A 21,584-nucleotide genomic window follows, 5' to 3' on the forward strand; every position below is an offset into this window, starting at 1 on the left:
GCGTGTGTGTTTGTGTGTGTGCTTGTGTGTGTGTGTGTGTGTGTGTGTGTGTGTGAGAGAGAAGACAAATGGGTTCAATGAACAGTCACAGAACAGTCTGTCCTACCACAGTCTCAGTTCCACACAGTGTCGATGTCTGCTGTCTCCAGGTGTTATTTGATGTGGCAGAAGTCATTTTTTTTGGCAGTTTCTCAGCACTTCAGAAGTTAGACAGCTCTGCTCTTGTCAAAGGTCAGGTGCAGGTGTATAAGACGTTATGAATTTTGGGATCCGCTTTTAAACCTAACATCATCTACTGTCACTATAACAACAGGACCACTGTGAGTGATATGGGGGGTATGGACATTTTTAAATTTAAAACCTCATTTACCTCATTTCTGATGTTTTATTTCAATCTTTCTTGTGGAATTAACCACACGTTTGTATAACAATAATGATCATTCAGTAGTCTTCTGCCTGCAACACTTTCAGTTTTCTTCCCATCTGTTTCTGTTGTGCTGGCCTTTTATCTGTAAAGCAATAAATGAATAAATGGAAACAAAGCGAGTATAGGAAATGCAGCTGCTGTTGTCATGTTATTGCTCTCACAAATCACACACGTTCAAGAGGCCTCTGACAAAACTTAATTACTTCATATATAACTAATGCTAAACTGTCCTCCCTGGTCCACAATATGAAACCAATACATAAAGCTGCTGTTATCAATATTCTTATATTAACAATGGATCAAATGACTATGTGTATATGAAAGGGCCCCATCATAGATTTAAACCTGCAGATTATTATCACCAGACTCTGCAGCTCACCTCAGTTCTGCAGAGCATTTGTGCAGGGTCATTTCCCTCACTCCATCCCAGCATAAGAACTGTATGAAAACATGAACATGAGGTGTTTCATTATGACTTTTTTACACAATAAAGAACAGGAACTTAATGAAAGAAAAGTCATTTAGTCAATATATATATTTACCAATATGTTTATTTATAGGTATTTTAATTGCGGAAATATGCAAATATTTCCTGTAAATCATTAAAAAGCAAGGCTGAAACATCCTACACGTGGTACTGCACGTAATAATGTTTCTATAATTGCCCCTCTGCACATTTAAGTGATTTAAGTAAAACATAGCTGCAAATGGTCATACTGTGTGAATGTATGGTTAAGAAATGTGCTTAAAAGGCAATAAAAGTGTATTTTTTCTATCTATTTCTCTCCACAAGCGATGGTGTCCCACATGAAAGCAACATTTTCTGTATGTTGTTCTGCTTGTGCTCTGCTCACTGGTTTGAAGTGGGCATTATGGGAGATGTAGGCTGTATTTTTTGAGGCTGAACCATTAGGGGACTAATGGACGCGAATGATCTCAACCACTGCAGCTTCAATTAGACGCTTCTTTTTCTGTCTCTCACAAGTCCCCTCACTTTACCAAAGTGCAACATCAACATCGACCACTGTGAATCAAATCTGATCAAATCATACCTACACAGTCCTGATGAAGCACATCAGCTGAGTATTAAACTTTTAATGCTTACTTATTCTTGAATATTTAATGTTATAGAGATTTGAAACCACTTTCTAATAAGCTGGCTCAGCCCAATTTCCTACATCATTTTGCTGCAAGCTGGCTGCAAACACTCATCAGGGGAAATCACTTTTCCCTGGGTGACATACAGATTAGAGTGAAGTTATTATTTGGCTCTAAATCTGCATAAAAACGGTGGTTTTTATATGGATGGTTTCTAAATGTGATACAAAAAAGACATGAGGGCAGATGAAAACTTTTCCTCTGCCTCCTTAAAACAAGCATACTTTCAAGTATACTTAGTGAAGATGAAGGAATTGTACACAGTGATCAGGACAGTGACAAAAACTACACTGTCCACCACTGAGATTCATATAAAGTCAATGGACGGGGTTTTACATTTTAGCAGTATTAGTATGCGATTGCCAGATGATGTTTGTTTGTTGTCTGGAAAATGGGTGTTTAATATTGTACCGTGACATTTGTGTTTGTAAATGACCATTTCAATAAAGGTTCTATTTAAAAAAAAAAAAAAGCATGTTTATACCACATGATTTCCGTTTTACCGCATACTCGCTTGTCATTGGAGGAGGCTGGTGTCCACGCCCACGATACTCCATCGCTATCTTTCCCGCGAACGGAACGCGCTCGCGCCGTGACACTGGCTAGATGCTAGGTGATGCAGGGAGGCCTCGCACACTGTCGATAGGTTTATCTAGAAAGTACAGTCAAAGCGGCTTTGAAACTTGCACACATGGCGAAGCAAAGCTCTCTTTTCAAGTTTTTCTCAAAGTCTCCACCGCCGGTGTCCAAGCCGAAACCGAGTCCTTCTCCGACTGAGGCAGATCTGCCTTCCTCCGTGGAGAAGTCCAACTCCTCTCCGAAAGAGCAAGCCAAACAGGCACCGCAGCAACAGTCCACCAAGACCAGCAACGTTAAACCGAAAAGTAACTCGAAACCAGCGAAAGGGGGCTTCAACAAACTGTTTGGCGACAAGGCCCCAACAACAAAACAAAGGTGGGTTAGCCGTGTTACTCGCGGGCGAAGTGTAATCGCTGGAAACACGTTTTGCACTGCATTTTTCCCGTTTGCTGAAGATCGTCTGCAGAATTCCAAAATGTGCATTTGGTGTATCGAAAAAAAGCAATTTTCTGGCTAGTCGTCACGTGTTGACCTTCACGTTGTTTCGCTACAACTTCCTTCGTTTTTGCTTAGCTGAGGGGAGAAGTGGGTGTTGCTTTCGACCATGCTTGAAACGCTGGACGACGTTTTCTCTTCTTTAAGTCAGTGCTGATGCCTGTCATGTAAGAATGTGGACCACAGATCAAATGTGAAATGTGCTGTTGACTGTCACTTCGCATGGAGTAGACAGTGTGTTGTAGTGGCTTCTCATCACGCCTTGCCAATCCCCCTCCCCTGTTCATAATATAATGTGTCTACTTTTAAGATAATAGTAAACACAGCAATGATGCAGGAGTGGCTACATCATACATATCAATACCTGCATTTCTGTACACAAAGTCAAACTTTTGATGGGAAACTTGCACGTCCAAGTTTCCCGTAAGTCATAAGATCCCATACCTTAAATTGTCATAATTAACAGCTTGAAATTAATGGGTACTGTTTAAGAGCATGTTTAAGGTAAAATTTGCACCTGCATAAATTCCCCCAACATAAAACTTCATTTAGACTTAAAAGCTGGTAAGATGTGTGTTATTTGGAGGAATATCATATGAGATGATGCTCTTAGTCAGGGAAAAAGCAGATCCCTATACTGGTTTGGGTCAAAGTACTGTGTGAGATGAATAAGTGTTTTTCCTTCCTCAGCAGCTCCACATGCACATTTAACGCTGGTGCCCTCGTGTGGGCAAAACTGGAGGGACACCCCTGGTGGCCATGTATGGTGGTACCCCAACCTCTGAGTGGACAGCAGATGAGGGGCCGCGGTCGGGCCCAGCGCATACATGTCCATTTCTTTGATGAGCCCCCGACTAGAGGATGGGTCAGCACCAAATACATCCGAGAGTACCAAGGTTGGCTACAATTACTCCCAGCATTAATAAGAAGAATAATCTTAAAGCTGTGGCTGTAATTTCCTTAGTCCTTCCAATAAGATGTATGACCATATTTGCTATGGCTGAATCATGATCTGTCTCCTTTGTACTGTTTTGCAGGCTCTGACAGCAGCGATGCTAAAACGGGAGGTGTGTTCTTCAGTGGCAAACCTGTAATCCGTCATGCAATGGAGCTCGCTGATGGAGTCATGTTTGACAGCCCTGAAAAAAGATTAAAGATGCCTCTTTGTATGGATCCCTCTGATGAGGAAGAGGATGATGATGAAGAGGAAATGGAGGTGACATTGTGATTATATTTGATCGTTACGTCAACAAATATGGACATGAAAGTTGGCATTTTACTTTAATACGTAACAATGTTATTCTAATGCCTGTTTTTCATCAGTAATAGTAGTAATGCAGAGTGAGTTTGTTATGTCTAATTGGGGCATGAATGCAAGATTTTTATCAGTCCTCCTTTGTGTTTTTTAAGCTTGACAAATCAACATTGACTGATGAAGAGCTCAGTGATGAGGATGAGCAGAAAAATGAAGTGAAGTCTCCCAAGGTTGGTAGAAGATCATCCCGTGCTTCAAAAGATAAGGGAAATACGGCCAAGCGCCGTCGCATAATTGTGGCCTCAGACAGTGATGGATCAGATGAAGAATTCAAACCAGAACAAGCTGCATCCAGCAGTGAGGATGAGGAAGAAGAAGGGACAGTGAGCAGTGAAGAGGAGGAAGAGGAGAGCACACATGAGTCAGAAGCAGAAAGCCCCGTCAAGCCTGTAAAGCGCAAACGGCCTGCAGAAAAGTCAGCTTCTACAAAAGCCAAGCCACCGATTACCCTGTCCAAGACACCAAAACAAGCTCCGGCAGCTGTTGCAGCCAACACAAAGTCTCGTTTGTCAGCCTTCTCTGCCCCTGACAACTTTGAGAGCCAGACAAACGGATCAGGCACAGGTGGAGGCGCCACAGTTTGGGACCATGAGAAGCTGGAGTGGTTGCAGGATGGCAGGAGGAAGGACAGCGGAAGGCGGCGTCAGTCAGAGGATGACTACGATCCCACTACCCTGTATGTGCCAGAAGACTTTCTAAACAGAAACACTCCTGGCATGCGTCGGTGGTGGCAACTCAAATCTAAGATGTTTGATACAGTCATTTTTTACAAGGTGGGGAAGTTTTATGAGCTCTACCACATGGATGCTGTGATCGGGGTCAATGAGATGGGACTAACTTTCATGAAGGGGACCTGGGCACACTCAGGTTTTCCAGAGATCGGCTTTGGACGTTTCTCAGATGTACTGGTCCAGAAAGGCTACAAGGTGGCTCGTGTGGAGCAGACGGAGACCCCAGAGATGATGGAATCACGCTGTAAGACCATGATGAAGCCCACCAAGTTTGACCGTGTTGTGAGAAGAGAGGTGTGTCGGATTATCACACGTGGTACCCAGACCTACAGCGTGTTGGACGGAGCTCCCTCTGAGAGCCAGAGCAAGTTCCTGCTCAGTGTAAAGGAAAAGGCTGAAGACGAAAGCTCCGGTTGTTGCCGCGTGTACGGAGTCTCCTTCGTAGATACCTCTGTGGGTTATTTCCATGTAGGTCAGTTCCCAGACGATCGTCACTGCTCTCGTCTGCGCACCCTGATAGCACACTTTGCTCCAGCTGAGGTGCTCTTCGAAAAGGGGAACCTATCTGTTGAAACGCGTAAAATACTCAAGTCCTCTCTGTCCTCTGCTCTGCAGGAAGGACTTAATGCCGGCACCCAGTTCTGGGACGCTCAAAAGACTCTTAAAACTCTCTCAGAAGAAGATTACTTCAGAGAGACTGCAGGCAAAGATCAGGGAACAGGGAACAATTTTCTTCCTGCTCTTCTAAAAAAGATGACCTCTGAGAGTGATTCACTGTGCCTTACTCCTAAAGAGGGCTGTGAGCTGGCACTGTCAGCACTGGGTGGATGCATTTTCTACCTGAAGAAATGTCTAGTAGACCAAGAGCTGCTCTCCATGGCCAACTTTGAAGAATATGTCCCCGTTGATGTTGAGATGGAGAAAGCTGCTGGACCTGCCAGTTTCTTCGCCCAGACTCGTCAGCGGATGGTCCTTGATGGAGTGACTCTGGCAAACTTGGAAATCTTTCAGAATGGGTCAGGAGGAACGGAAGGCACGCTGCTGGAGCGTGTGGACACCTGTTCTTCCCCGTTTGGCAAGAGGCTGCTGAAGCAGTGGCTCTGTGCTCCTCTGTGTAACCCCACATCCATCAAGGACCGATTGGATGCGGTAGAAGATCTGATGGGAGCTCAAGCCCAGGCTACTGAGGTGTCAGACCTGCTGAAGAAGCTCCCAGATTTGGAGCGTCTTCTGAGTAAAATCCACAGCATTGGCACCCCTCTGAAGGGCCAGGATCACCCCGACAGCAGAGCTGTTCTCTATGAGGAGGTCACCTACAGCAAGCGCAAGATAGCAGACTTCCTCTCAGCACTGGAAGGCTTCAAAACTATGCAGGAGATCATTTCTGCCCTCGCTCCAGTTTCACGCGAATTCCGATCCACATTGCTCCGTCAAGTTGTCAGTCTGAAAAACGAAAAGGACGGCCTCTTCCCCGACCTCTCTGCCGAACTCAACCGCTGGGAGACAGCCTTCGACCACCAGAAGGCCCGCACCACTGGTGTCATATCCCCTAAAGCTGGCTTTGACCCAGAATACGACCAGGCTCTAAGTGGAATCAAGAACTGCGAACGAGAGCTGCAGGATTACCTGGACAGACAGAAGAAGAGACTTGGCTGTAAAAGCATGGCCTACTGGGGAACTGGACGAAACCGCTACCAGATGGAGGTGCCTGACAGTGTCTCAGAGAGGAATATTCCTGAGGAGTACGAGGTGAAGTCTACAAAGAAAGGCTGGAAGCGTTATGTGACAAACGAGAGCGAACGGCTGTTCTCAGAGCTGCAAGGGTTTGAGGAGAAGAGAGATGCTGCCCTGAAAGACTGCATGAGGAAGCTCTTCTACAACTTTGACAAGAACTACACAGACTGGAAGACTGGTGTGGAGTGCATGGCAGTGCTGGGTAATTACACGCTTTTTATTCTTCTTAATCAGCATCATTTTTTCACAGCACGAATCAATCAAATCTCTCAAGTGACTCGTTTAAATTACTGCCAAATAAGTGTTGTTCATCTGGTCCTTGTCATGTAATTTCTTTTTATGTTTCTGAGGAAGAAACTTAAGCTTGTGGAAATGAGTTTGCATTGCAGGTGTCTGCTCTGAATACATTTCCTGCAGGTGTTACCGATATGCCTCCATAATGTGCATTAGATGATGATGTTCCACCCGTTCGAGTGCTTGTTATAAGTCTGGCTGTCATTGAGTAACTATTCAATTTAAAACTTGGCTAAGATGACAGTAATTAGTTTGTTTTTCACTCTTATGGAAATTGTGCACTGGTGTTTGCCCCTGACAGAGGGAGAGATAATTGCGTAGTTTATTACTCATCTCTGGGCAGTAACATAATGTGTTTATAATGTGTTTTTCTACCTCTGGGCCATCCCTCAGCCTCAGGTTTACTTAGTTTTAACAGAGCTGAGATGCAAAATCATCTCATAAAATACAGAGAAGGCAAGAAGTAAACTGGTTTAGGTCTTAATTCCTCTTTACTTTAATTAATACTGAATTGTCATTTGTTTTCAGATGTGCTGCTGGCCTTGTCACGCTACAGTCAGGGCGGAGACGGACCGATGACCAGGCCAGAGGTGGTGCTTCCTGAGGGTGATGACCAGGTAGCGCCCTTCCTTGACCTCACTGGATCTCGCCACCCTTGTGTCACCAAGACCTTTTTCGGCGATGACTTCATCCCTAATGACATCTACATTGGCTGCCCTGGTAGCAGCGACGATGAGGGGAAAGGTGATGCCTCTTGTGTCCTCGTCACAGGGCCGAACATGGGCGGAAAGTCTACTCTCATGAGACAGGTGGGTCATTTATAGATGTCTACTGATCCAACGCATATTACTTTGTTTTGTCTGTGTGTATAAAACCTAACAGGAGTAAGTGACAGACTGGAAAGATTTTTGATTTTCACATCCACATGGATAGTACAGGTCTCCCTGAAGTCTCACATTGAGACACTGCTGCTCTTTTTGAACAGTGTGGACTCGTGATCATCCTAGCTCAGCTGGGTTGCTACGTTCCTGCAGAGAGCCTGCGCTTCACACCAGTTGACAGGGTCTTCACTCGGCTGGGAGCCTCGGATCGTATTATGGCCGGTAACGTCATGAGCTCCTGTAATGTAACACATATGCGGCAATATCTTAAGCTTCCACTTCACTGGCTGAGTTTGTATTATCCAACATGTCTCCTATAGGAGAGAGTACCTTCTTTGTGGAGCTAAGTGAGACTGCCAGCATCTTGCACCATGCCACTAAACACTCTCTTGTGCTCCTGGATGAATTAGGTAAGTCTTTGTTGCTGATTAAGGCATATTCATAGTGCCAGTGAACAGCAGAGGCAGTCTCCCCAGCAAGTGTTTTGTTCTCGTGGTGGTTTGTTTTCAGGGTGTAACCGTTGAGCTGTGAACTGTTTGCAGGAAGGGGCACAGCCACATATGATGGCACAGCGATCGCCAGTGCTGTTGTGAAGGAGCTTGCTGAGAAGATCTGCTGTCGCACACTCTTCTCTACACATTACCACTCCCTCGTGGAGGACTACGCCAACAACCATGCTGTGCGGTTGGGCCACATGGTGAGTACAGCAATGCAGAACATGCTAAATACTGTGCTGCACAGCCAAAGGGTAGCAGGCAGTTACAGAATGTTAAATTGTGAAAAGCTGTGGCTAAAAGTGCAATTTCAGAAAATATCTTCTGAATTGTATTAGAATATTATTGCATCCTGTCTGTTTTGCCTTATTTTCTTTACCCCTCACTGCTATTCAAATCTTTGTGTGGTCTTGTATTTAACAGGCAAAGTATCGCGCCATCAAAACTGAAACTGTACTTTTCAGCTTTGACTTCATTTTTCTCTGTAGTACGAAGCAACAAATCTGCACCCATGGCCGAAGTGCTGAAACAATGTGCCCACGTTGCATCAAAACTGTATGAGAACATGTAGCGAGGGCAATAACTTTTAGAGATTTTAGCTTGAGAGAACTCAGTGGTTTTGTGGCACGTCCACACACAGCTGCTTCCCTGGTGCCATCATTGTGGGTGCTCCTCTAGCCACGCCTGTCACCCTGTTGCTCTCTCGCAGTGTGCAGTACAGTAAACTGCCTCTCATCTGGCTGTTTTTCTGTGTTCTGAATCACATGCAGTGACCTGGTGTTACGCATAATGTCCCTGTTTTGTCCCTTTCAGGCTTGCATGGTGGAGAATGAATGCGAGGATCCAAGCCAAGAGACCATCACATTCCTCTACAAGTTCATCACCGGTGCCTGTCCAAAGAGTTACGGCTTCAACGCCGCCCGACTCGCCAGCCTGCCAGAGGAGGTCATCCAGTCAGGACACAGGAAGGCCAGGGAGTTTGAGAAGAGCACCATCAGCCTCAGAGTCTTCAAGTATGTATTAGTATCTGGGTAAATATTCTGTAACGACAACACCTGGTGTTAGTGCAGTGACACTTGGTGTTGATAAATGTCAGATCTCAGTACTGATTCTCTTCCTCTTCTCTCTCCTCTTCCAGGAAGCTCTGCCAGTTTGCTGAAGATGCCACACTGGACAGCACACACTTTGCTTCACTTGTTCAGATGCTCAACACGCTTTAGGTTGTAAACATGCTTTGTTTTGGCTGGTTTTCAGCACTTGAAAAAACACTACTGTAATGATCTAATAAAGTTTATTTTTAAAAAATGACAATGTTTCATCTAGGAAATTAAACCCTTTTAATTCACGCTAGCGCCTACATAACGGTTATTGAATACTTCACAATATATTAAGTCTAGATGTTATGATACATGCATACATTTCAGTCTGTATGAGAACCCACAATCACCAGTACACATGAATGGGGAGGAAGGGGAAGGGGAGGGGGAGGGCAATTAAACCATATAGCGCTGTATATAGATACTTGTCTCAGCTTGTAGAGTAAAAGCCTTTTAAATTCTCCAGCAACATTGGCAAACAAGGGGAAAACACATCAAAATTAGCTGTGCTTTCACAAGACTTGTCTTTTTTTTTTCTTGGACCCAATCAAAGTGAAAAATGAAAAGATATATTTAACAGTCCAAGAAGCAGCATTTGTGGCCATCATTGAAGAGAAGGCAAGCACATAGACTAATACAGGTGAAGAGGTGAACAGTCGATCCTTGACTGACAAATCTATGGCAGGTTGTCAGTGTACCACAGAAGGTGTAACCTTAACTCCAAAAAAGTTTAGACGCTGTGGAAAACGTCATTAAAAGCACAATGTGGTCATTTGCAAGTGAGCTGAGGTTACAGACATCACCTGTGGAATGTTCCAGGTGTTTCTGGAGCATTCCACATTTCTCCCAGTCTTTCCCAGTGGCTCCTGTCCCAACTTGTTTGAAACACGTTGCTGCCATCAAATTCAGAATAAGCAGGTATTCACAAAAATCAATGAAGCTGATGAGTCAAACATTAAGTATGCTGTCTCTGAACTGCTTTAAATTGACTATCTGTAAAAAAAAATAAGCTGATGATCACATTTTGTTTCGTTTTACACAGCGGCCAAACTTATTTGGAATCAGCGTTGTAATTTTTTGGTAATTAAGTCTTAATGAGAATATCAACAAACTACTCCCCTGAATTGTTATACAACTGCAGCCTTGACTAAACATAAAAAAAAAAAAAAGCTCGATTTTGCCCTACATCTGTCTTAGCAGTCTCTCCTGTAAACTGGGTATTGTGTGACAGGCCAATATGAACAGAAAATAAACAGAAAATATGCATAGATTACATAAAACTGACAGAAATATCACAACGATTCACCTCCTTCACAAAGACAAACATTTAAGATGGTAATCCAAGCAGAAAAAGTGATGCAAGTCTTATGAAAGCACATTTCGGCATCCATTTTTCTGTATTGCAAATGTGAGTGAGTCAACGTTGCTGGAGAAAATGTTTAGTGTTTTCCTCTCTTTTCTCTGATCTCTTTCACAGAAAGAAGTTAGATACTGCGACATGTATAATTACAGCAATTCTAGGGTATAATAACCAAAAAATGTAACACATTTAATAAAATAAAGACATTCAAGTACAGTAAGATTTTTGCATGAAAATACAAAACTACACAAAAAGCATTAAAATCAAATCTCAACAGTTGTCTTGAGGGAAAAAAAAAAAAAAAAAAAAAAAAGCTGAAGTGCTAGGGTCATTTTTCCCGTACATATCATACGAGCACGTCGGTTGCCCAGTGATGGAAGCATCGTTGAATTTGGGGCCTTTGCCTCCTCATGAGAAAAGTTGTGCCTCTTCTGACTGAGCGTCTGTCCATGATGGGCCTGTACATAACTGCGGTATCTTCTTCTTAAAAGCAGACGAGCCTCGGTGGCTTTTTGTCCAGCTCTCACCGGTTTCACTTACTTGACCAAACCAACACACCCACACACCCTGAGTCAGCCGCTCTTCTGCTCCGTCCCACTGATGTCGTCTTTTTTTGTCAAATAATTGAAGAAAAAGAAAAAGCGAGGCATCCATATCACTTTTTTTTTTTTTTTAAATGTCTCCTTTTAGCATATTCATGTCCTTTTTTTTTTTTTTTAAAGTCACTACGCTCGGTCAAAGTGAATCTGTATTTTAGTTTGGACTTCCTTCTCCACTGCACTTAAAAGTGTCTTATGTCCGTTACTGCTGAAGCGCAAAACGACCTCGGGTCTCGAGCTCAGTTGTGCTGCAGTGTATTGGACTCTATAGGAGGGGCCGAGTCATACAGTGTGTCTGTGTCGTGAGTCGGCTCTCCGGCTAATGTGCAAGGGTTTGACAGCGTCCCTGCACCACAGTCACAGAAGAATCTGCAGGAGAGAGGAGGAAAAAAATCTGTTTGGTGAAGCTCCGAAATCATAGTTTATTTCATATAAAAGGCATCAGTGACTGTGGAAGCATGAGATCTGGACATCCACCGCACATCACGGGCAGCAGCCTCCCACCAATATACCAAACAGCTTTGGGCTGACCGTCTGAACACGGCCTGAGACTCACCTATCGTGTCTGATGAACTCCACATCATGTCCTTGGTGACACTTCTTGATGCAGTTCACACAGATGGCGTTGCGGTCTGTTGTGTTACAGGTGTGACACCTGTGGGAACCCAAATTGTTAACACACCACCAAGCAGGCGCACAGCTGAGGATATTCTTTCCACCTTCGTTGTGAGTATAAACACAAATTACCTGTAAAAATCGTGCATTGGGTAGCTGGTGTAACTTGAAATCTTGTACAGGCACTGACCTCTGCTCACAGCCTTTTCAATGGCATCTTGATTGTTCATGATTTTATTATCTGGAGGGGAGAGAGCAGAAGTTGGTTAACTGCGGGTCGCTTACATTTTATTATAAGTCAGGGTTTAAGTCTCTGTGACCAGGAGAGTACCTTTCATTGTAACATTGACACCAGATGCAAGAAACAATCCCCCAAAGCGATTGTTGAAGATCTGATTGCCCTCGAGGGTCGCTGTGGCATGATTGGTGATCTCAATACCTAGTCGGAAAAAAAATGGTTCAAATTACAGAGCCCATAGCTCCCAGTAGCAAGGAAGACTGTGCCTCGTTAAGGACAGGCTGTTTCCATATTTGTGAGGATGTTTCAATGCAGCCTGTGCGCAGGTGTGACCTACCTGCAGCAAAGCCATCAAATATCCTGTTTTTCCGCAGCACGGGGTGGCTGTTGGTGCTGATGAGGACTCCTGCTTGAGCATTTCTGAAGATGTCGTTTTCCTCTAACAAACCTCAAGACAGAAAAGAAGACAGTCAGTCCCACAAAGCACTGCCACAAAAACAAAACGGTGCAAAAGGCTTAGAGATGCAGAGTGCCTAATTTGTCAGGATTATGTCGACCTCTTAAACAATCCAAGGCTGATAAGTACGTCCCCTCATGTTCATACAATAAACGAGCTAGTTACCTCTTCCTCCGTTGAATATACAGATCCCACCGTCCCTCCCGTCATGGATCTTATTCCTCCGCAGGGTGGGGTTGCTGTCTGTCTTGATCCACACTCCTGCCATAGCATTGTCAAAGATCTCATTGTCCTCGATGAAGCCTAAGCCTGAAAAACATCGATTTAAGTTTCATTATCGAGGCAGCGCACAGGTCAAACAGCATATTAACGATGACGATGGAGGACACTGGCTCTCTGTAAGGTGTCAACAAGTAGACTGATTTCCCTGCTGGACTTTCAGAGAAGACATTCTTACCTGAGTTGTAAACCAAAATGCCTCCATTCTGGCCTCCCCAGATCTTGTTCCGCCGGATCTTGGGATTGCTGCCAGTCCTGGAGGAAAAAACAAAGGCGACACATAACCATGAGACAAATCTGTGTCGTTGTCATTAAGGCGTTAAGGTGAACACTTCCACATTACTGGAGTTTTCCACAGACCTAATTTGAACTCCGGAGTACATGTGATTGTAGATGTCATTGTCTTCCAGCACGCCATGGCCATTGTCGTAGAAGTAGACCCCAACCTGTTTGGTGTTAAAATGCATTTTAGGAATTTGTTTCTATATAATCACAACAGATGTTTCTACATTAAAGAATACCAAGGCAGTCTGACATCGCAATTTGTGATCTTATCCATGAGATAAATGTTCGAGTGTGACAACATCTCGTCAGATAACAGTATCATCTTTGCCTCTGGTTTGTCACTTCTCATCTATTTCTTTTTATCGTTAAACTTGTAAGCAGCCTGTGATCTTACCTGCTTCCCACTGTGTATCCTGTTCCTCCTCAGCACTGGCGTACTGCCTGTTGTCACCCACACTCCTGCCAGCGTGTTGCTGTACACCTCGTTCTCCTCTATGACGCCTTGTCCTTTTTCATGCTGCGTGATACAGAACCATCATACATCACCGCTATGTTTCCAGATTATGGCAAGGAAGGTCAGGAAGTGACAACGATCCCAAATGAAAACTTTTGTTAGGAAGAATGTTTTTTCATATACATGAATGAAATGCTGAGACACAGGCCTACTGTATATATGGATTTTTAAGTTTTCTTCCAATCAAGAAGGCCTTTGCCCACCTCGAGTGGGGGTTCCCCTGGTTGGGAGCCAGTACTTTGGCTGTGTGTGGTTTGAAAATACTTACCACATAGATGCCGCCATGCTGGCCATCGTGGATCTTGTTGTGCCTGACGATAGGGCAGCTGTTCGTCCTGATCTGGATTCCAGCCAGAGCGTTACCGTAGATGTCGTTTCCTTCGATGAGTCCTCGACCATCACCAAAAATATACACGCCACCTTGGTTGCCGTTAAAAATGGCATTGCCCCTGTATTTTGACAAAACAGCAAATTTAAGGACATGCTAAAGCTGCGTGGGCCAGTGACCAATTTGATGCAGTTTACATACTTCCAATTGCCAGGCCACACTGACCTTATTGTGGGGTCACTGTTCGAGGTTATCCAAACCCCAGCAAAGTTATTTGCATAGATCTTGTTTTCGATGAACTGGCCGCGGCCCTTTTCGTGCACGTAGATGCCCCCCGTCTGGCCGTGATGGATCTCACAGCGAACCACCGTTGGGTTGGCGTACGCCTTCACTTCGAAGCCGGCTATACGGTTCCTGTGGATGTTGCAGCTCTCAAAGTAACCCTGGGAATGGACAGAGGAATCCAAAATTACTGCAAGTCCTTCAAAATGCTCCCGTCCATGAGCAGCAACTAAGCTTGTGTACACAATTATAGTGCACACTGTACAATTATACTAAAATAAGGGTTCTTACACTCACATATACACATGAAGCCATTATACAACAGTGAAACTGCAGTGACACCGCAGCACTGCTAATTACACTGAGACATAATCACTTCTTGTCATAACATTAAAGAAAAATGAGCGCGGCTATCAGTGAACAGTCAACAGCAGGAAGTTGTAGTCTACCATGCCGTGGTCAAATGTGAAAACGCCAACGTCTCTGCCGTGGTGGATGTGATTCCGTCTGATGATTGGGTTGCCATGGTTTTTCACCCAGATCCCAGCCAGGGCGTTGTTTGAGATCTCGTTGTCTTCGTATATTCCCTGAAGGATAAACAGTGTTGAATGAGCTGAAGGTTTTTGTAAAGGAGCATATGAGTGTTGAGAAAAATGGATTCTGCTGCTGTTTAAGTAGCTACACTGGCGTCAAGAGACCCACTCTAATATAATACGGATGCTGACATATAGCTTCAAATGCTGATGTAATTCTTAAACAACGCGTGTGAACGGTGTGTATTACCTGTGCATGGTCCGTAATGTAAAGACCAACATTTTCACAGTCACTAATGTTGCAGTGCTTGATTGTAGGACAAGCACCCTGACCGCTGACACAGACAGCTGAGCCCACTGAAACAAACACCACAGAGATTTATTAGCACACCAACATCCAAACATACCGGCTCAAAAATATCAAGTGGTCAGAAGATAGATTTGATTCTACCGAGATAAAGAGCAGAGCAGTGATTCCCAACCTTTTCACCACGACTGTGTCATTAATCTCGCAAACCATCAGATTTATCTTGTGACCCCTTTGAAGGTTGGGAACCACGGCAGTAAAACAACAGTGCAGCAGAAATACCTGTGCATGTGCTACGTATGATGCAGTGGTCGATGATGGGGCTGCAGTTGACTGTAATCTCCAAGCAGTGGTGTGCATTGTGGTGCTGGGCGGATTTATCATCAGGATTGAACTGCAGCACAGACAAAAGCCGTTACCAACAAGGCCCGCCTTCACCATTACCGGCCGAGTGTGCATATGGACCATTTATGTCATTTAAAAAAAGATGGATGCACCGCACAGGTCATCTCACCCTAATGGTCATGTATCCAACGTAAGCGTCTTCTGAGCCTTCCATGAATACAAATGTAGAGTCTCTGGTATTCTCAATGATGACTTTCTCCGCTACTTTTCCAGGAGCTACAAGATAATCAGCTTCAATTAGAGGTGAGACTTGAAAAAAATGCACAGTGAACGTGTAAACTTCAGACACACATACCAGCTCCGATCATTGTGATAGGCGACTCGATGTAGATCCATTCATCTGTGTAAATACCAGAGTGGACGAATATGAGGCCGTCAAAGTGAGGCTCCTGACCCCCTCCGAGAGCGTCCTCAATGGTGTCGTAGTACTGGAGAAAACATCACAAGTCAGGTGAGTGACTGGAGTATTCACATGGGGGGAGAAACCAGTAAAAATGTTGGAAACAGGTCACTTACAAACATGTTATCTCTCCCTTTGTATCTGGCAGGATTACTGTAGAAGTGTTCTGCGAAGCCTGGCTTAACATGTGCTCCTTTATACTACAAAGACAAAACATTCACACAATTATTCACACATTTAACAACGGAAAAAATTCCTAATGAAAATGTGACACAGCAAAGACGCTTTAACAAGATTGAGGGGGGAAAAAAATGGTCACGGAAAACAACCCTAAAGGTCAATACATCACAAAGGAATATAATTTAAACACATAGTTCTCTTCCACACCCTGCATACTGAATGTCACCATTATGGCCTGTGGTGTTGCCCTTTCACATGACATTAGCTGTCTGTACACATGAGGATTTCAAGACGCACAGAGGCAACTTTTGGCAACCGAAATATTAACGTAAAGCGGAGAGGCTCCACGTCATGTCCCATCAACAGCACCTTTTAAAGATGAGCAAATACGGTGTCATAATTTGCTGTATGTGGTGGCAACTTAAGCTTAATGGTTCCAGCCCACATGCCTCAATTTCCCAATAAATTCACTTTATTTATTCAAATCAGTCGGTTTCAAAGCACTTCACTTTTCTCTATTTTCTGGAGACTGCATTTGGTTCTTCTAAAATCAATGCTACGACACATCAAAAATAAAAGCCACCAAGTAAGTAAGGAGGCTCCTTACCAGCTGCTGGAAACTTTCCTTCCACGGGTTTGGCTGCTCGTACTCCTCTGGGTTTATCTGGTAGAACTTCCCTGCCTCAGGGTGCATCATGGGTCGCGTGTATTCAAAAACTTCCATGTACAGCCTCTTCCTGAAATGTGAAAGCACCACAGCGATAAATACCACCCTCTATTTCAAATCAGATGCACAGCCCCATCAATCAATTAACAGGCACGATCATAATAATTCCATTAAAATAAGATACAAAATTCAAGCTGCATTGAAACATTTAGTGAACACACACAAAAGGAGCACAGCAAACAGCACAGGGCACTGGTCAAGAGGAGACGTCTCACCAGAGGATGGGGTCATTGGCCAGCTCGCTGAAGCGCTTGCACACACACGCCGCACGACACAAGTCCTGCTCCAACAGGTACGAGAAGATCTTTAGCACCACCTCGTCTGGAAGCTTCTCCTGCAAATACTGCTCTGCTGGAGCTGCTGGGAGAAGGAGGATCGTGGCATTAGAGTAAAAAGGGACGGGGTTTGGGTTGGGATGAGACAACTGCAGCATATTTCTAGCAAGATCACATGAGGAACCAAAATGGTTTTTTGAGTCATGATAGCAACACAGTGCTGCAGACATCAAGAAGGCTCCTTTGAACTATCAAAGCTGAAAGTCAACACTTTCAGTCACAGTTTAATTATCACAAGTTCTTCCATTTCTCTGAGTGAGCAGTGCTTTAAGAGCCCCACCACCTGAAACTAATTACATTTTCTTACACCCGCATATTTGCAAAGTTAGAGGTGTATTTCCATTCAGTTAAGTTTAGATGTATAACTGTAACTACATTATTTACATTTCTCTTTCACGGGTAACCTGGTGATTTCAATTCAAGTACACGACTTCCTCACATATGTGTGCAGGCTGTTGGGATTGGATGGAGGTCTATACTAGTGTGGATCTAACTGAGATCTAAACACAGACCCCCCAAAACTAGTATTTGGCTCGTAGACCAGCAGATCTAATTGCATAATAACTGCACGATTTTAGAGCCGAATGATAAATAGTTTCAGCTTCACAATGTACAATTTTGGAATGGTTACACTGTAAAGGATGCAGTATATATATACGTATATGTATGTCATGGATTTTTGCGTTTTAACTTTAAATTAAGCTGACAAATTATGAAAAAAGTTCTATTTGCTATTTAGAAGTAATTTGGGATTTAAAACAGATCATGAGGAGCTACTGTGAGTACAACACAAGGCAGTGTGACTGTTTACTTCAACATCACAAAGCCAGAGTCAAATGCCATCTAACAGGGCAAACGTCTATTTCGGTCATCTTGGCTTGAACTGCACTGCATGAAAAAGACTCTAAATACCACAAATAACAGACTCCATATAATTCCCACTTTGCAAAACTCATGGTGCTATTTCATGTCTTTACCAAAGAGGTTTTTAAAGAGATGATCTGAACTCTTGACAGGAGTTTGATATCGTCAAACATCTGCTTTTCCTAGATTGCCATTCCAGAACTTGACATTAAGCAGAAGATGAGCCTGAGCAGAAGGGTCAGTACAGAACAAATGTGTAATGTTGAATTCACTCAAAAATGGACAACGGTCCTTGTTTCTCTTACATTTGCTTTATAATTGAGTGTCAGAGATCTCTCATTATGAAAATGAAAGTCAAACTTTCAGAGAAACGAAGGTATTCATAACAGACATTGTAAACAGCAACGCAACTTTGTGTGATACATCGCTGCCCACTCACAGCTAACACGGGTGACTGGCTGTACATTTTGACCTGATTTGCTATTTGATGAGTCGACACACTAAACTCATTGTGCTTAAGGAAAAGTAATTAAGTCTACTCAAATTACCCCCACACCACCACAATGACGAATGCACCTTTGGGAAGGTACACATCCAGTCACATCTTAAAAATGTTTTCCTGATTACCTGGTAAATCTTGACATTTTCCTGACACTCTGGGGCGCTTGGGTCGGTGTCCAAAGTTTTCTGTGGTTGAAGTGGAAGCACCCTGTAGATTAAAAAAGTCAAAAGGAGACATTTAAACATAATTATTGCGCTTCATTAAAATCAAGTCTTGATCTTAAAGTAGATCTTTTATGGATTCCTGGTGAACGCACCTCCATGTTTGTCTTTGTCGGACACACTGTTCTCTTGGGGAGAGACTTTCTTCTAAGTTGGTAGGGACTATTCTGAGCTCCTGGACCGGATTCTTCTGCGACCATATCTGCAGGAACGTCCTCATCTGCAAATGGCGGAAATACAAAAACTCATCAATGGCAATGCTATTAATTAAACAAATCCCAACTAACGTGATATTAAACAGAAGGAAATACAAGAGAAACATGTCTTTGATGGCTTATCAACAACACAATAGCATTTCAAATATGCTTATCAAGAACATGGGTCTGCGACTGATTATTCCTAAATCATCACTCAATTGTAAGCACTATGACTAAATAATACACAGTGTGTATTACTTTGTTGTCCTGTGTGGTATAATCTTCTATTCTGTGAAATATTGACTCATGTGTTGCATAATCTGCAATAATGGATGTTTAATGTGTGCGTTTGTTTCATAAACCTTCCACTTACTGTTTACCATATATTATTAGAATTTGAGCTTTCCTACATAAACATGTCAGTAATAAGAAATGGATTGTAACAGCAGATTAGCAGAGGCAATTAACTAAACAGCATTTAACACACAGGTCACACAGACACACACACACACACACACACACACAAAAACAGGTTTGTTCATTACCTGCTCTGTATGCTGCAAATTGATTACAGATCCTATCAAGAGGGGATTCAATCAAGACAAAAAAAAAAAACAACCTCAGCATCAACCCTGAGCTAAATCAGAGGTCTATTTATAAGGCTCTTCACTGTGGCATGATAAGTTGATAGCTACCCCAGATGGGAGATGCAAATTCCCCGCTTGTTGCTCTGGTTGCAAGGATGACTCTCCCCGGCTACTCGACCAGTAACCACTACAAACACCGTCTGTGTAACTAACTTGGGCCAGTTAAAGCGACTTCTCTGCAAATGTATACTAAAATAATGTTTAGATGCTCACACTTTGACTACATAAACACATCTAAGACCGTGGGTGTACATCACAGCAAATATGCACTATATGACGTAAAATGGGCAAAGATGCTGTTATTGATCTGTTACCAACGACACTGTAATTTACTTATTTACTAGAGCATGACAGTTCTTTCTTCATTACATTATTTTGACCACATAATCAAGTTATTAGTTTTGTGTTTACAAGCACTTTTGAGTGGAACAAGCATAAAGGTGAGAGTTAACCCTCTGCTCCTGATTGTCATTCAATTGATGCTATGTGATACAACGCCACAACATGTATGTAGTCCACCATAAAAACGCAGAATCTAATTCAGAAACCAGCCATTATTGTTGCTGATCGTGTCCTCCAGTTTGACTGGACTGGCACTGGCTTTCAGCCACGGCAAGTATGATTGAAGAGCATCTCTAGCTAATGTTTACTTTGAACAATTGCAGCCAGCATTCGCTTAGGTTGCACCGTCTGATGTCACACAGCGTTACGGTAAAAACTACCCAAAACACATTGTGACGGATTGTAACAGTGACGTTGTAACACTGATTAAACGCATTATATCCAAGCATGGACAGTGTAACGTTACAAAGGCAATGAGGGCTGGGGCTCTTTTTTTTGGAAAACAGTGGGACGCAGATTGATAGCCAAACATGCTAATAATAACAGCTAATACATGCTATGGTTAGTTAGCATGCTACGACAACTGGCAAAACCACTTTATGTACCGTTCCCTGCGTTTGTCACCCATGACTAAAGCAAACCACTGTACATCGCTTGTCAATTTCACCACTAATGTAACGTTAGCTGACAAAAAACGAAATTCAACAGCGACATGAGGTCAGACAAGCAAAAGACAGGCCGACTCGGGGCAAAAATCAAGCAAAAACAAAGCGCGGCCTGAATGCTAGTTACAAACACAAAAGCCTCGGAGTTTCCTGACTGCGCAGCGACGTTTGGAGGCTACTGTTAGCTCCCCGCTGTTTTATCACAACATCCGCGTTTCAGTAATACAAAACTACAAATGATCGCAATTAATACACGGATCCGTCTAAGCACAGGGTTAACACAGTTCAACCCCAAAGCTAGCCATCTGACAAGCCGTTCAGTAATGCTAACGCAAGCTTAGCTACCATTACCTCTTTCCTGGTGGTTTCTCTCCGGCTGCACCGGGCGCGGCCTCGAGACTCGCCTGGGTCTTCTGCTAACGTTACTTGCTCTGACGGAGTTCATTTGGGGTGTTGTTAATCTTGAAGAAATGTCGAAGCCTTCACAGCAGAAGAGGCGACTCGGAGCATATCATCTATGTCTTTCTCTTTAGCATTGCACGATCTGCCATCTTTAGCCGCGGCTCCTGGAAAACGTATAGCTGTGTGTTATTCCCGTTCCCCCGCACTGGTGTTACGTCTTGCCCCGTTGTACTGAAGCAGGAGGAGCCATAGCAGACAGGCACAGTCCGTCAGGCCTCAGTCACATCACATGGGAGGACCTCTCGCCGTAACGTCGCCTTCCCCGTTCACGATGGTTTGCTCTTTGCTGATTGCTTTCACTTTTCGAGCTCAGCCTTTCAAGCGTCCACCGTGGAGTGATCTGCTGTGTGTCTCAGCACCAGTCTACCTCCCATTGACATTTTGCGGCTGAGTCCAGTCCTTATAGGTGGCGCTGAGGTGTCTTGCTCAAGGGCACATTGTCAATCTCCTACTTATAGAGGAAAGAGAACATCCACCTTGTCATAGAAGTTAATCCTTTTGATCTAACAGAATGGCATCGATTAATTAGTGTTGTCAGTGACATTAAAGTACTTAATTGGTCGTCTGTTATGCCACAGATGACTGATTTTGAAAAGGGTTTTTCTTTATCTCACAAAATGTAGACTTACTAATCA

The 21,584-nt window shown here is 43.5% G+C and overlaps 2 protein-coding genes across 4 annotated transcripts; one reads left to right on the forward strand and one right to left on the reverse strand.

Moving 5' to 3' along the window:
- Positions 1–2,120: 2,120 nt before the first annotated feature.
- On the forward strand, positions 2,121–9,453 carry msh6 (mutS homolog 6 (E. coli)). Of its 2 annotated transcripts, none has more exons than XM_076742437.1 (10): positions 2,121–2,539; positions 3,350–3,555; positions 3,697–3,875; positions 4,070–6,641; positions 7,262–7,542; positions 7,719–7,836; positions 7,935–8,024; positions 8,157–8,311; positions 8,922–9,121; positions 9,247–9,453. In XM_076742437.1, exons 1-10 carry the CDS (start codon positions 2,277–2,279, stop codon positions 9,326–9,328), a joined length of 4,146 nt encoding a protein of 1,381 aa, XP_076598552.1. In that variant the 5' UTR covers positions 2,121–2,276; the 3' UTR covers positions 9,329–9,453. The 2 variants fall into 2 exon arrangements, with proteins under 2 accessions (XP_076598552.1, XP_076598554.1); XM_076742439.1 differs by having other exon boundaries at positions 2,156–2,539; positions 3,353–3,555.
- A 1,448-nt stretch (positions 9,454–10,901) lies between these two features.
- fbxo11a (F-box protein 11a) lies at positions 10,902–21,372 on the reverse strand. Of its 2 annotated transcripts, none has more exons than XM_076742440.1 (22): positions 20,839–21,372; positions 18,732–18,856; positions 18,541–18,622; positions 16,930–17,074; positions 16,595–16,724; positions 15,924–16,007; positions 15,703–15,835; positions 15,517–15,623; positions 15,285–15,396; positions 14,946–15,052; positions 14,612–14,749; positions 14,106–14,323; positions 13,821–14,001; positions 13,433–13,555; positions 13,114–13,199; positions 12,932–13,008; positions 12,640–12,783; positions 12,355–12,465; positions 12,111–12,218; positions 11,912–12,020; positions 11,721–11,819; positions 10,902–11,533 (listed from the first exon to the last, which is right to left on the reverse strand). In XM_076742440.1, exons 1-22 carry the CDS (start codon positions 20,930–20,932, stop codon positions 11,404–11,406), a joined length of 2,643 nt encoding a protein of 880 aa, XP_076598555.1. In that variant the 5' UTR covers positions 20,933–21,372; the 3' UTR covers positions 10,902–11,403. The 2 variants fall into 2 exon arrangements, with proteins under 2 accessions (XP_076598555.1, XP_076598556.1); XM_076742441.1 differs by having other exon boundaries at positions 16,930–17,071; positions 20,839–21,327.
- Positions 21,373–21,584: the final 212 nt, after the last annotated feature.

Source organism: Chaetodon auriga, chromosome 11, assembly GCF_051107435.1.
Source record: "Chaetodon auriga isolate fChaAug3 chromosome 11, fChaAug3.hap1, whole genome shotgun sequence".
NCBI lineage: Eukaryota > Metazoa > Chordata > Actinopteri > Chaetodontiformes > Chaetodontidae > Chaetodon > Chaetodon auriga.

Excerpts from the sequence above, each read along its gene's own strand:
- fbxo11a (XM_076742440.1), bottom strand. The coding sequence starts at position 20,932 with ATGAACTCCGTCAGAGCAAGTAACGTTAGCAGAAGACCCAGGCGAGTC. Across the intron at positions 17,075-18,540 it reads AAAATGTCAAGATTTACCAG|CAGCTCCAGCAGAGCAGTAT; the intron begins GTAATCAGGAAA and ends TCCTTCTCCCAG. Across the intron at positions 12,784-12,931 it reads CATTTTGGTTTACAACTCAG|GCTTAGGCTTCATCGAGGAC; the intron begins GTAAGAATGTCT and ends GATGTTTTTCAG.
- msh6 (XM_076742437.1), top strand. The coding sequence starts at position 2,277 with ATGGCGAAGCAAAGCTCTCTTTTCAAGTTTTTCTCAAAGTCTCCACCG. Across the intron at positions 3,876-4,069 it reads ATGATGAAGAGGAAATGGAG|CTTGACAAATCAACATTGAC; the intron begins GTGACATTGTGA and ends GTGTTTTTTAAG. Across the intron at positions 8,312-8,921 it reads CTGTGCGGTTGGGCCACATG|GCTTGCATGGTGGAGAATGA; the intron begins GTGAGTACAGCA and ends TGTCCCTTTCAG.